The 13065-nt window shown below is 46.9% G+C and overlaps 7 protein-coding genes and 1 non-coding gene across 8 annotated transcripts; 3 read left to right on the top strand and 5 right to left on the bottom strand.

Moving 5' to 3' along the window:
- The first annotated feature begins 147 nt into the window (after positions 1-147).
- Positions 148-1767, top strand: V1508DRAFT_407876 (Dip2/Utp12 family-domain-containing protein). Its single transcript, XM_066938929.1, has 2 exons — positions 148-507; positions 592-1767. The coding sequence occupies exons 1-2, from the start codon at positions 445-447 to the stop codon at positions 1504-1506; spliced, it is 978 nt and encodes a 325-aa protein (XP_066799095.1). The 5' UTR covers positions 148-444; the 3' UTR covers positions 1507-1767.
- Positions 1768-1869: 102 nt separating this feature from the next.
- Positions 1870-3648, top strand: V1508DRAFT_378896 (TIP49 C-terminus-domain-containing protein). The gene is made up of 2 exons (XM_066937642.1): positions 1870-2238; positions 2322-3648. The coding sequence occupies exons 1-2, from the start codon at positions 2095-2097 to the stop codon at positions 3549-3551; spliced, it is 1374 nt and encodes a 457-aa protein (XP_066799096.1). The 5' UTR covers positions 1870-2094; the 3' UTR covers positions 3552-3648.
- On the bottom strand, positions 3573-6053 carry V1508DRAFT_363072 (Lecithin:cholesterol acyltransferase-domain-containing protein). The gene is made up of 7 exons (XM_066937253.1): positions 5471-6053; positions 5336-5428; positions 5225-5275; positions 5095-5173; positions 4972-5039; positions 4859-4925; positions 3573-4807 (listed from the first exon to the last, which is right to left on the bottom strand). The coding sequence occupies exons 1-7, from the start codon at positions 5969-5971 to the stop codon at positions 3702-3704; spliced, it is 1965 nt and encodes a 654-aa protein (XP_066799097.1). The 5' UTR covers positions 5972-6053; the 3' UTR covers positions 3573-3701.
- A 312-nt stretch (positions 6054-6365) lies between these two features.
- V1508DRAFT_407886 (autophagocytosis associated protein) lies at positions 6366-8141 on the top strand. The gene is made up of 2 exons (XM_066938930.1): positions 6366-6705; positions 6799-8141. Exons 1-2 carry the CDS (start codon positions 6554-6556, stop codon positions 7682-7684), a joined length of 1038 nt encoding a protein of 345 aa, XP_066799098.1. The 5' UTR covers positions 6366-6553; the 3' UTR covers positions 7685-8141.
- Positions 7955-9097, bottom strand: V1508DRAFT_10506 (protein-L-isoaspartate O-methyltransferase). Its single transcript, XM_066935841.1, has 2 exons — positions 8500-9097; positions 7955-8451 (listed from the first exon to the last, which is right to left on the bottom strand). The coding sequence occupies exons 1-2, from the start codon at positions 8976-8978 to the stop codon at positions 8226-8228; spliced, it is 705 nt and encodes a 234-aa protein (XP_066799099.1). The 5' UTR covers positions 8979-9097; the 3' UTR covers positions 7955-8225.
- A 20-nt stretch (positions 9098-9117) lies between these two features.
- On the bottom strand, positions 9118-10159 carry V1508DRAFT_407889 (Pre-mRNA-splicing factor SPF27). The gene is made up of 2 exons (XM_066938931.1): positions 9972-10159; positions 9118-9847 (listed from the first exon to the last, which is right to left on the bottom strand). The coding sequence occupies exons 1-2, from the start codon at positions 10006-10008 to the stop codon at positions 9375-9377; spliced, it is 510 nt and encodes a 169-aa protein (XP_066799100.1). The 5' UTR covers positions 10009-10159; the 3' UTR covers positions 9118-9374.
- A 107-nt stretch (positions 10160-10266) lies between these two features.
- V1508DRAFT_407892 (uncharacterized protein) lies at positions 10267-12859 on the bottom strand. The gene is made up of 5 exons (XM_066938932.1): positions 12514-12859; positions 12358-12425; positions 12097-12273; positions 12019-12032; positions 10267-11962 (listed from the first exon to the last, which is right to left on the bottom strand). The coding sequence occupies exons 2-5, from the start codon at positions 12385-12387 to the stop codon at positions 10447-10449; spliced, it is 1737 nt and encodes a 578-aa protein (XP_066799101.1). The 5' UTR covers positions 12388-12425; positions 12514-12859; the 3' UTR covers positions 10267-10446.
- Positions 12860-12939: 80 nt separating this feature from the next.
- On the bottom strand, positions 12940-13010 carry V1508DRAFT_t1. Its single transcript has one exon. It is a non-coding gene; the product is annotated as a tRNA-Gly (tRNA).
- Between the last annotated feature and the right edge of the window lie 55 nt (positions 13011-13065).

A 13065-nucleotide genomic window follows, 5' to 3' on the forward strand; every position in this document is an offset into this window, starting at 1 on the left:
GTTGTGAAAGTGTGCCCAGCAAGTGGGATCCGCAGAAGTGAACGAAAAAGACTTCCAAAGTCCAGCAATCGTCACACACTCACTCTCAAGTTCGCTTAGTCCTCTTTGGGTGTTTCGTGCATTTGCAACTTTAAACTTAATACCGTGGCGCATCCGTCAGGCATTTTGCACAGTTGAGCTACCACCCTTGGGAGATCTCCCAAAAGCTCCTATAGAAAATTTGTTGCCTTTACAAAAAGCAAGGCAAACAGAGTCTGTCCACATAATCTATCTATCCCGAATTCCCGTGTTCGCATGTCGCCGACGGGATTCATTTCCGTTGTGGTCTGAGTCCTTACGCGTCAAATACGGAAAGATCAGTTCTGCACTGGAACACGGTCCGCAAATTATAGCTAATTCGAAAAAATACCGAGTCCCGTAACAATCTCATCTGCAACGTACAGAATGAAACCGAAAGCTACGGTCGTGAGGACGAAGGGGAAGAGTAGTAGTAGTAGTAGCGTCCGGGTATGTTGATTTGTATTGAAAATTTTTTAATTTTTGGGCGTATTTATGCGTAACAGTGGACTGAGACCAATACTGATTGAGTAGCCATTCAAGGACAGCGAAACGAAAGTGCGCTCGGCTGAGCCTCTTAAAGATGTCGATATGCTCGACGTTTCAGACGCCATCTCTGCAGCATCTAACGCGTCCGAGTCCGAGAACGAGGAGGAGATAACTCTTGCAGACCGGGTCACAGCGCTCGAGACAAAGTCGAAGTCCAAACCACAAACGAACGGGAAATCGCCATCAAAGCCACTAGATAAAGACTTCAGCGCACATGGAGGCAGGACGGGTGCTGTGCCGACTATAGGGAGTCTTTCAACCATTTTGACCCAAGCGCTCCGTACGAACGATCAGGCCCTTCTAGAGTCATGTTTGTCGTTCGCAGATGTCTCTGTCATTAAGCAGACAATTATACGGCTGGATCCGACACTGAGCGCGACGTTGTTGGAAAGATTGGCGGAGCGGATAGCGCGGACACCCTCGCGTGCGTCGCAGCTGTCTGTGTGGATTCGGTGGATCATGGTTGCGCATGGTGGATACCTCGTTGGGCTTCCTGGTCTAGTCAATACCTTGACGAATGTGAGAAGTACGTTGGCCCGAAACGCGGGCACGCTGAGTCGGTTACTGGCATTACAGGGACGGCTTGAAATGCTGAGCGCTCAGATTGATATGCGAAAAGAAGGCTGGAAGGACGAGGAAGAGGAAGTTGACAGCGATGTCGAGTACGTCGAAGGCGACGAGGAGGAAGTCGTGCTTGACGACGCAGGATATATCGTTGGAGAAGAAGATGAGGACGAAGGCGATGAGTCCGAATCTGAAAATGAAGAAGACGCCGATGATGATGAGGATGAGGATGACGACCTCGACGAAGTCGATGGCGGCGCCGCCGATGTTGACATCGATGAGGACGCTGACGAGGAAGACGATGACGCTGAAGACGATGACGATGACGAAGATTAAGTTTGTCCACAATCCTCGTCCGTTACAATGGGAACTATCTTGTTATTATCGGCATTTTCACGGGTTTATATATACAATCGTTCGTACTTTTTGTAATGTTGTGCGTGTTCCGCGGTTTGGTAGAGATTACGGATTTCTTAAAAGTCTTTGTAAATTGTCATCGTGCTACTATTGTTGATTGTATATATTTTTGGTTTGGAATATGTACTTTTAGAGTATTGTCTCAACCGTACTGAGCACAATTAAATTGATAATAACGAGCAATTCGACTTTAAGTAGCGCTTTGATAGTCGCATAGCTGATATGTAATGAATATGCGGACGTCGCCATTAATTGTGGTGGCCATTTCGCAGGTGCTCGCCTGCATCTACTTCAAAGACCCTAGCGACGACACAAATTTCTCCTCCACCAAAACCCAACTTCACCAAACGCCAACCACACCACCCATACCTCCAACTTCTCTTCACACTCTTTCGCATCGCTGTCCTACTTCTCTTTTTTGTCAAAAAATCTCGTCAATCTATTCAAGCGCAGCTGGCCTGCACTCTCGTTCGTCTACAGATCATATATCAGATTCGTGATAGTACCATGGTCAAAATAAACGAGATCAAATCCTCACAGCGCGATAACCGGACCGCAGCACATACCCACATCAAAGGTCTCGGTCTCGATGAATATGGCCTCGCCACGCGAGTGGATGGCGGATTCATCGGACAGCAGAATGCCAGAGAGGTAATTCATCTTTAATCAATTACTTGCATATTAGTGCATTTGAGTTGCTTGCATTGCAAATGACATTTATGCTAACGATACAGGCATGTGGTCTCATCGTCGACATGATCAAAGCTAAAAAAATGTCCGGCAGAGCAATCCTCCTGGCCGGCGGTCCCGGCACTGGCAAAACCGCATTGGCACTCGCCATGTCCCAAGAACTTGGCCCCAAAGTCCCCTTCTGCCCGATCACCGGCTCCGAGATATTTTCTACCGAAGTCAAGAAAACCGAAGCGTTGATGGAGAATTTCCGGCGTGCGATCGGGCTGAGGATCAAAGAAACAAAAGAAGTTTACGAAGGCGAGGTTACGGAGTTGACGCCTGAGGAGGCGGAGAATCCGTTAGGAGGGTATGGCAAGACTATTTCTCATGTTGTGGTCGGCTTGAAGTCATTTAAAGGTACCAAGCAACTGCGGTTAGACCCCAGCATCTATGAGTCGATCCAGAAGGAACGGGTGGCTGTTGGCGATATTATTTATATCGAGGCTAATACAGGCGCGGTGAAGAGAGTCGGTCGGTCAGACGCTTATGCTACCGAATTTGATTTGGAGGCGGAGGAGTATGTCCCGTTACCAAAAGGCGATGTCCACAAGAAAAAGGAGATCGTTCAGGATGTTTCGTTACATGACCTGGACATCGCAAACGCGCGACCACAAGGCGGCCAAGATATCATGTCCATGATGGGCCAGCTCATGAAGCCCAAGAAGACCGAAATCACAGATAAACTGCGACAGGAGATCAATAAGATCGTCAACAAATACATCGACCAGGGCGTCGCTGAATTGGTTCCCGGCGTTCTATTTATCGACGAAGTACACATGCTCGACATCGAATGCTTCACATATCTGAATCGCGCGCTGGAATCGTCAATTTCGCCCGTGGTTGTCTTGGCGTCGAATAGAGGAATGGCTACTATTCGCGGAACGGAGGATATTGTCGCGCCGCATGGGGTTCCGCCTGACCTAGTCGACCGGCTACTGATCGTCCGCACGCTGCCCTACAATAAAGACGAAATCAGATTAATCGTTGAGAAACGCAAGAACACGGAGAGTCTGTCCATCTCTAACGAAGGTCTGGACAAGCTCGCCGAGCAGGGCGTCAACTCTAGCTTACGGTACGCGTTGCAGTTGATGGCGCCTGCGGGTATTCTCGCTCGCGCAAAAGGACGAGCGGAGATTGGTGTCGCTGATATAGAGGAGGCGGAGGAGTTATTTATTGACGCCAAGCGGAGTACTGCGATAGTGCAGGCTTCAAACGGCAATTATTTGCTGTAGATGTACTATGAATCCATGTAATAGTATTAAATTGTTTTGTGTATTGAATATTGATACAATGACCGGGTAAAGGTGTCCACATAGTCTAAAATCTCTTGCCATAATTTATACAAGCGGATATGTCACAAATAGTGTAAAAATATGTACAGGTTAATTCTCGCCCAAATCAATACGGGCAGCATAATCTTTCAACTTACTCACGAAGCGATCCTCAATCTCGTCCCCCTTCCCAGCCGCAACCTTCAGCACCAACTCATTCAACTCCGCGCGTCCGAGAATGTCAACATGTTCAGCGGTTTTTGCACCACCGCGAACGTCGAACCGCTCTGGCTCGTGTGGCATCTCGACGATCGTGACCTTACTTCTGCCCGGATTAAATTTGCTGTGCTCATCTCGCCATCGGTGGCACATTGAGTGTGTGATGAGCGACACGGTACCATCGCCTTCTCCCATAATGACCGGCTCATACATCCCTCCAGCCGCGATCGAAACATTCAATTTTACCAATCCTTTATCTTTCTCCTCTTGATATACGTACGCCCGCTCGGTTGACTTGCCGACGCCATACAGACAGAATATCCGCAAATCAGGTGCATTAGGCAACGCAACTTCAAGAGGATTAATCCATTTCCGTGGATCCGCCTCATTAGCTTGAACTTCCGCTCTAGTTCGCGCAAGCCCGTGACTGTAGTTCTCTTCCACACGATCTCTAAACCACCCCGGGGCCTGCGTAAACAAGTACTCAATGCTGTCCGGAACCGTCAAATTTTTGGCAGACAGTTGTGACATTGTATTCCTGAATTGAATGAAATTTCCATAACTCACGGTCTGGTTACCCATATCATCAATCGCGAATTCAAGACTTCCCCATACGGCTTCACCTCCCTTTGGCAGCATACTTGCGATGCCTGGGAATGAGCGCAATAGCAGCGCACGTTCAGCTCGGGAAAAAAACTTTTCGAGACCATACACCGCCAATGCATTCAATTGAACGGTATCCCTCATCTCGCCGCTCAGTAATGCGACAATGCTCTTTGGCGTGCCCAACGACGAGCCAGATACATCGACAAAAGCGTGGATATGGTCGTTAACCCAGTTTTTACCGCCGTTGCCAAAGTGAAGCCCATCGGCTTCGACCCATTTGAAAAAGTAAAAGATCACTTGGGAGCCCATGCTGTGGCTTACAAGAACAGTCTTTTTCTTAAGGCGATGCTGGTTCTCTTCGATGATACTTTTTAGTTTGGAAAAGTAGCCATCTTTGAGTCGTTGGTCAATGAACAAATAGTAATGGTTGGCACAATACTTACCACGAAGCTCTAGGTCCATGTAGGCGAGACGCCAGTCGTAGGCAGCAGTGTGCATCATGTTTGGATCCTGCTCTTCTTAGTACAGTTTGCACAACATGGAGTGCTGCACTTACGTAGGCAATAGCAGCCAAATTCTCAAGGATTTTGTTCCATATCCAGTAGCCGGTAATGAAGAAGTCCGCTATTTTCAACAGTTAGTTCGTCGCCGCTTCACAGATCTATACGCAGAAACGGACCTGCTTCCAATCCCTGAGCGGCACGCAGTTTGTATCCTTTCGGATCAAGGCCCGTAATAGGATCAAGCATAATGTGCTTCTATATACTGACTTAGCCAAATCAATACCTCAATGCAGTAAGAGTACTTACGAGCCAGCAGGTCTTGTCAAGCAGCATTGCTCGTAACATGTTCCAACTTCCCTATTCGAGATTGTCAGCTCAGCTTCCAGTAGAGATCAAGCGGAATGTGTTCGTCAGTACCCATAGCCTCTTTCTGAAGTATGGCTCGCAGGAGCATTCGTCCGTGTCGGTGACGCTCCAGGATTCCAGACCAGTCGAAATAACACCGGGAACCTAGCCAGTTAGTCTAAATTACAAAAACAGGTGGTGACATACCATGACAACAGGGTGTTTTGCTCTTAAACCATCAAGATACATCGCTCTCCCTACCGCAAATGGTTCTGTCTTTAGCATAGTCTGCTCTTTCTGAGAAATGTCATTCGCCTCTTTTAATATTCCGTACGGTAGCTTTCCCTTCATATCTTCGAAATACTCCGCAAATGAATCCAGATTCAAGTCGTTTAGGCTGTCGAGCGAGAACTCGGGCGAGGCGGCGAAGTACCATGCCAGTATTATGCCAAGCAGAGCACCAAGAAAAAACACGACACGACGAGACTGCTTAAGCGGTTTCCGGTGCTTGCGATGGGGCAGTTCTTGTTTTGTAACCTTGTCTCCGTCCACACTGGTAGTAGTCGTGTCTGTCGCAGACGTCTCTACTATCGGCGTATTTGCTGATGATGACGCGTTATCCTCAACTGAATGCGTGCTGACATCTTGGATTCCTCCGTGACCTGAACTGGGTGCATCAGACACTTGCTTGCGTCGTCTGGGAGGCATTGCCACCGTCTGCGAAGTTGGTTCGCTTGAATTTCAAAGGTTCTCTCGATGTTTAGACAGTCCGTAGGCTTGTCTGCTCAGGGGCATTGGATCAGCATTAACATTAACCTTCGCGACTAGACGCTATGAGTTAGTTGGGAGGTTCTGCAACCGATTCTGGGGACAATAACCCTTGCCCTGGATTCCCTTAAGTTCCACCATTTCGCTGATTCCCACGTAAAACTTCAACATCATTTTTTTGCAACTTTACCTTGAAATGGCGGCGCTAACGGATAGTTTGAGTTAGCAAAACCTTCTTTCTGGGCTCAAAAGTTGCTCGCTTGCTATGTTAAGCCAACTTACATGTCCAGTCCGGGTAACATATTTTCGTTGGGCCGGGTAATGCCATCGACATACTGCTGTCAACACCGCGGCTCGCGATTATCGCTTCTCGCCGTCCACTAGCAACGTCAACATCAACCTCTCATATTGAGGAGTGTCTAGAAGCTACGAGACTCCGTCTTTTTAGCGTTCTGCGTCTGCAAGGGCCATACCTTGACATTACTTTTTGATTCTTGTTGGGGAGGATCACCCACGGATAATATGCTGCGGCTGCAGTCGACGCTGTCGTCGTGGCGGGAGTATTTGTCTCCCGTTTCACATGTCTCAACTTTTAAGCAGACTGGGGAGATTACCCCTGAGGAGTTTGTGCTTGCAGGTGACTACTTGGTGTATAAGTTTCCGACTTGGTCATGGTGAGTGATTCGAGTTCAAGGGGTATGGACACAGTGTGATACGCACTGGTCGGTATGGTTATATGATTGGATTGCTAACTTTCATGGTTACAGGTCATCTGCGCCTCCATCTAAGCGGAGAGACTTTTTACCGCCAGAAAAGCAATTTCTCGTTACTAAACATGTAGCATCACACGTCCGAGCACAAGCGGCTTCGGGCCCTTACGTAGGCTCGTCCACCAACGCCGAGGAGCGAGAAGACGAAGATGGCTGGACAATATCATATGTGTCTCGTTCCAGCTCTTCGCCGACCATGTCGCCGTCTACTTCAGCATCCTCGATAGTCCAGCCCTCCACTAAGCACGAGGACGATGACGATTCTGTACTCGACATCGATGACATGGAGGCGAATGAGTTGGAGGACTCCGGTTACCTCCAGAATACGACGGCCGACACCTCCTATCCCGATCATCCGTCATCGTCAGCCGTGACAACTTCCCTACCCGATCGGTCATATAATCTGTACATCACCTATTCAACATCGTACCGTGTACCGAAGATGTATCTCTCTGGCTTCAATGCAGCTGGTGGGCCATTATCCCCTGACGAGATGTTCGAGGATATTGTGTCGGAATACAAGGATAAGACAGTCACGATTGAAAATGCTCCGTTTTTGGAATACACAACCATGGTCTCGATCCACCCTTGTCGTCATGCTGGTGTCATGAAGATGCTCTTGTCCCGTGCAGAAGCCCGGCAGCGGCGTATTCGTGCGGCACAGAAGGACGAAGAAAAAGCGCGCCTTGGGCAGGAAGATCTACTTGCGGGTATGGACGGTCTTGGACTTGATTCTGAAGGGTGGGAAGATGTCGCTGGTGTTGAGCACGAGGATGATAGCGAGGAGGCGGTTCGCGTGGATCAATATTTGGTCATTTTCTTGAAGTTTATATCGAGTGTGACCCCTGGTATTGAGCACGATAATACGATGGCGGCACTGTAGACGTTGTCAATCGCCGTTCTGTTTATATGCTTTGGCACATGTCTTAGAGTTCAAGGTTGCCGATATGTGGGGAGGTTTTCCAAGATGTATGCCTCTTCATGCTCATATTTATATATGACTGTTATGTGCTTTTATGTGTTTTACGTGTTTTATCGGTTTTCTACCTTTTTGTCGGTTTTGGCAGTACAGCGTTTAGGGCAAATGCAAGGATTGCGTTCGGATATGGTTGTTTATGTGCTCTTATTGCGTGGACTACTTGCATATGTGTTGGCACAGCTTCGCGCAGTCGTGATTTTTTTTGTTATCTTGCTATATATTACTAAGTTTTGTTCGGGGTTCAATTGTTTTTTGTTTATGATTACAAGTAGCAGCCACGCAAGTTCCGACTATTAGGGTGGCAGACATTTTTCTGGCTTCTGCACAGGGCATTTAATTAATATTCAACGATTAACTCCAATTTTCTGTCCGTATTCCAAGCGACTCAACGAGTGCCACCTTTTAACGCCAATCCCTTAACCATATGCAAACCATAAGGGGGCGATCATTCAACCAGCTTTCTCCCCCTGGCGTAGTAGTACTCCACATCACCAAGCGGCACATAAGACACGCCGAACAACCGTTCTCTCGTAAGGTGGCCTTCAGCGTCTTTCGTGTACTCGTATATGTATTGGTCTTCGTTGACGTCGCCCACAGGAACGAACATCTTACCTGGTGATTTTAATTGGTCGATCAACACTTCCGGAACCACTGGGATGGACGCCCCCACACTACTCTAGTGAGCCACACATTCCAAGCGATAAGCGTGATGAACTTACTGAATCGCGTCGAACTTTTCACCAGGACATCCTCGTCTTCCATCTGCGGTTTGAAACACTACTTCGCCTTTCTGCAGCAACTCCTTCGCCAGGGTGCCCTCTGCTGCCACAAATCGTCTCTCAGCAGCTTCGTTCAACTCCTTAATATGCTCAACCCCGACCACTTTCCCGCCCGGTCTCACCAATTTAGAGAAGACCGCTACCAAATAACCGCTCCCACTTCCGATGTCCAGCACGGACGCACCAGGGCGCAACATCGGTGCGAGTGATTCTAGTGCATGGCCGTGCATATGCGGGGCTGATATTGTTGCACCGAATCCGAGCGATTGTGGAGCGTCGTCGTAAGGTCGGCGGGGCGAGTAATGTGCACGGTCAGTGGCTTTCATGGCTGCGATGATACGCGGTGTCGAGAGTATGTTTGCGGTTGTGAGATTGTCGATGAGACCCGCATTTGTAGGCGCGCTACATCGCCATGCCATGATTACTGATACACTGAAGATATTGAGAAGTATTAAAATATTGATATGCGTGGTTGCGGTGTACGATCAAACAATATGATGTTGAAATGCAATGGATGACGTCGTCGAGATGAGCGTTGGGACATGATCAGTGTGGTGGCGCAGGTTGGGAGAAAAGACCAATCGTTCATGTGGGTTGGCTTACTTCAATGTCAATTCCGGTAGCAGTCTCATATCAGAGTTACTCTTGGATTCCCACACAAAAGTTTAGAAGAACCAAGGGCCCCGTTGAATTGGGATACTCGGATATTGACTTATGGAGTAATTCCAGACATGATAGATCACATTCATCGGCTCGCGATTAACATCTAATATACATGGAAATTTCTTCTTTGTACTTCTATGTCTCTCATCATTTCACACAGGCGCACCCTTCTCGCGTCTAGCTATAATAGCAGCCTCATTCTGCTCCCTCATAACATCTTCCTCCAGTGTTTTCAAATCCTGCTCCAATTCATCATTACCCAACAGCCACTGATTCCGTCCCACTAAACTTATCAAGTCAAGATTATCTTTTCGTATTTGGGTATACCCTAGCGCAACATATGCTTTTCGCAGATTTTCCTGCTTTTCAACCGGATCATCTGCTTCGAAGTCAAGTGAAGAGTACCGGGACAGATCTATCCCGCTAATCGCAGTGATATCCCCGTTCGCTTGCGAAACTCGGGTTAATGCGTCTTGTATTAACGGCGTAAATTTAAATTCTGGGAGAGAAGGAATTGAGGGATGGAGTCCCGTCTTCGGAGGCGGATGTCGTGCGAGATCGCGTCTTATTTGATCTTCGACTTGTTTTCGAAGTTCTGGTGATGGTTCTGGGGCCGTGTGAAGTTCTATAATACAAAAATTAGAAATCTGATATATGTTTACCAACAGTTATTGGCATTTGTCAACTTCCGTGGATGCACGTGTTGGCAAAATGTGAAGTGATGATGGGCACCTTAAGTCAGTACATACCGTGTAAAATGTCAATCCACTTATCCCTCGTTGTCATTTTGATTCCAAAAATTCAACTGTATTAATGGTAAAGAAGGGACTGCTAGTCAATTCAACTGTGAGTCAGCTTTCAGATTAGCATTCTATGTATTCGGCAGTCGTTCAATCATAGCGCAGAAGATATGAAGAACCGACGTAGGTGAGGGGGCTTGTACCGATATTGGGCAGTGTCCGAAAAGCACTCATTGCATGACAGCATTACCGCTCATCTGATCTTGATAGGAACTAAAACCTAAATGGAAATACCCAGATTTTTGTCGATTGTACGTAATGCAATCTATCATGTATTTACACCAATTATCAGTATATACAATAGCAAAATCGTGAAAGTAATTGAAATCACCAATGATCAAAAGGCCAACTCCAGTAAATGTATTCATATAAAGTAAGAAATTCCGATCTATGACCATCCGTTTACCACTACATAACAATCATTTTAACCCATTCTACTGATTCTATACTGTTCCTCCGTAATTGCCTGATAAAACAGAATATATGCGCTAGCCAACCCGGGTTTGTCACCAAAGAAATTCTGAACATACTGCTCATCCACGCGCTCGGCCATTTCATCGTCGAACAAGACCCATCCTGCGTGCTCGGTTTTAACAATGGAAACGTAATGCCCATGATACGGACCGCCACCAACATGCACGACGACAGCGTACAACTCGTAAATTTGATCCGGATTCTCCACGTCGTCCGTGGTGTTATTGAAGAGTCGTAAATGAAAAGGGAAAACTACTCTGTAAAATAGCTTCATATTCCGTTGCATGTCCTCGGTAAACTTGAATCGCTTCAAATGAAGTGCAAGGATTCGAGGTAATCTCTTGATCTTAATTCGCCGCTGCGCTTCCTGCAGACCGCAGCAACAATCGCAATGAAACTTGTTGTTCTGGCATAACAACTCTGATGCTGAAAACTGTTGTAAGCAAGCTGTCACAGAACAATGATCCTCGAGATCGATAGACAAGTCCATAAATTGCTCATCACGCGTGCTCACATTCTCGCACGTCAGACACTTCGTCTCACTAGTGAGCAAACCTTCAAATAAGTCATGCACCCAACGCGGTCCTATACTCGAACCTTGGGAGCCATTGCATAATTTTGCATCGTAATCTTTCACATTTTCGATTATTTCGTTGAGCAAGAAGTTGAAGAATTCATGGGCATCTTGGTGCATAGATGACCTGAACAACTCATTTCGCCGCTTTAGCACTTCGATCAACTTGGCCGGAGACACGACTCCTGTGCGTGATCTGTTTTCCATGACAGCTTCAAACAGGTCTTTTAGCGTCGCAAAAAGCGTCTCTTCCATACCGTACGACGAGGCAAGTGAATGGTCCAAATTAATTACTGGCCCGTTCTGGAGTGCGGCTTTCTTCTTTTGCTCTGGCGTCTGTGCTTCGTCAGGTTTTGGAGGAAGTTGCATATGTAATAGTGATGTAGATGTTGGTACTTGTGTGTTGATTGACGTCGAAGTAGACTGACTTGATAAAGACGAGTTCGACGATGATTGGAATGAACGTGGTGGGGGTAGCGGTTGTTGCGCTAGATCCTCTCGTACCGCAGCACTACTTGACCGGCGCTGCTGCTTCATTAAATCCGTCGGAAGCCAGACTGAACTGGATCTCGAAAGTCCCTTTCCACTGTTAGTAGAATTCGCAGTACCGTTCATGCCGTTCTCTTTGTTGATGGTATTTGGAGATGAATTATTATTACTTCCAAGCGAAAAATATGAAATTCCAAATCCACTTTTCGGTGTACTACTACCAGATTGACTCCTGCTGTTCGCGTTGTTCTTGGAATCAGTGGAATCAGCGAAAGGATGTGGCGTCTTGCCGCGGACGGAAAGGCGAGGTGGTCGCACAGTTGCGGAGTGCGTGGGATAGTTGACTACCATTTCCCGAAATGGCTTTGTGTAATATAGACACTGAATGATAGAGTTGCAATAACTAAAACACTTATTAACTGATTGTCATATTTACGGCGACTAGTTGCTCGGAATTACCAGGTGTTTCCAAACTATACACAAACATTAAGTTAACTCGACTCCACGTTTAAACTATTCACATGAAAGGCCACTTACATTTTCCATGCCAAAAAATTTGTCACTTCCGTCTATTTTCGGTGGCAACACATCCATTACCTGCGACGGGGTGCAAGTCCCACTGGCGTCATTGGAAGATAACTCATTTGCCATTCCACTCGTATTAACGGTAACATTTGGCTTCGGCGTTGACGCAGGAGACGCAGTCGAGGCGGCCTGTAGTAAGTAAGTATGCATCAGCGCGCAATAGTACATCATAAAACCTGGTGGTCCGCATTAATGACACCAAACTGTACTGACCGACCCCGACATCCATTTGAAAAATGACATCACTTGTTCAATTTCTCCAAAAAGATAAAAAGTGACTCCTATATTACTATGAATCAGCGCTCCGAAGGTGTTACAGGCGACAGGGACAATTGAGAATATTAGAGTATGACTCGCAAGATGACATACTTCTGGTCAGCGTCAATGATCATGCCATGTATTCCTCGAGGCGGCCCCCACTATGAATATATGACGCTTCGGGGTCGTTCTGTACACGTCCTCTTTAGTGACGTGTCAGTGCTTTCCTGGGACTTTTCTGACGAGTGGTCGATGTGTATAGTATTTACACTGTTTAATTGGCTGACGAAACCATCCGACGCAGCCGTTCACGATAGATTGATAAATTGATGCGGCTGCTTATCAGATAGAGTTTCTCGAACTCACTTGGGATATTCGGGTCCTGAAGAACAGGAGCACAACCAGTCACCGTGTTCCATTCACAATATCTATCAACAGCATTTAATAGACCTGCAACGCCCAAATATGCATATGCAGGGCTATCGTGGGGTATGAATGCCAATTGAGAAAAAATAAAATAAAATTTAAAGTAAAGATTGCGTCAGCCCGGAGTCGAACCGGGGGCTCGTCGATGGCAACGACGAATTTTACCGCTAAACCACTAACGCTTAGAAACTACATCAACCACTCTTGCCGTCGGAGCCTAGTCACGCAATAAGGGTT

Source organism: Lipomyces doorenjongii (assembly GCF_038497915.1).
Source record: "Lipomyces doorenjongii strain NRRL Y-27504 unplaced genomic scaffold V1508scaffold_1, whole genome shotgun sequence".
In the NCBI taxonomy this organism is placed as follows: domain Eukaryota; kingdom Fungi; phylum Ascomycota; class Lipomycetes; order Lipomycetales; family Lipomycetaceae; genus Lipomyces; species Lipomyces doorenjongii.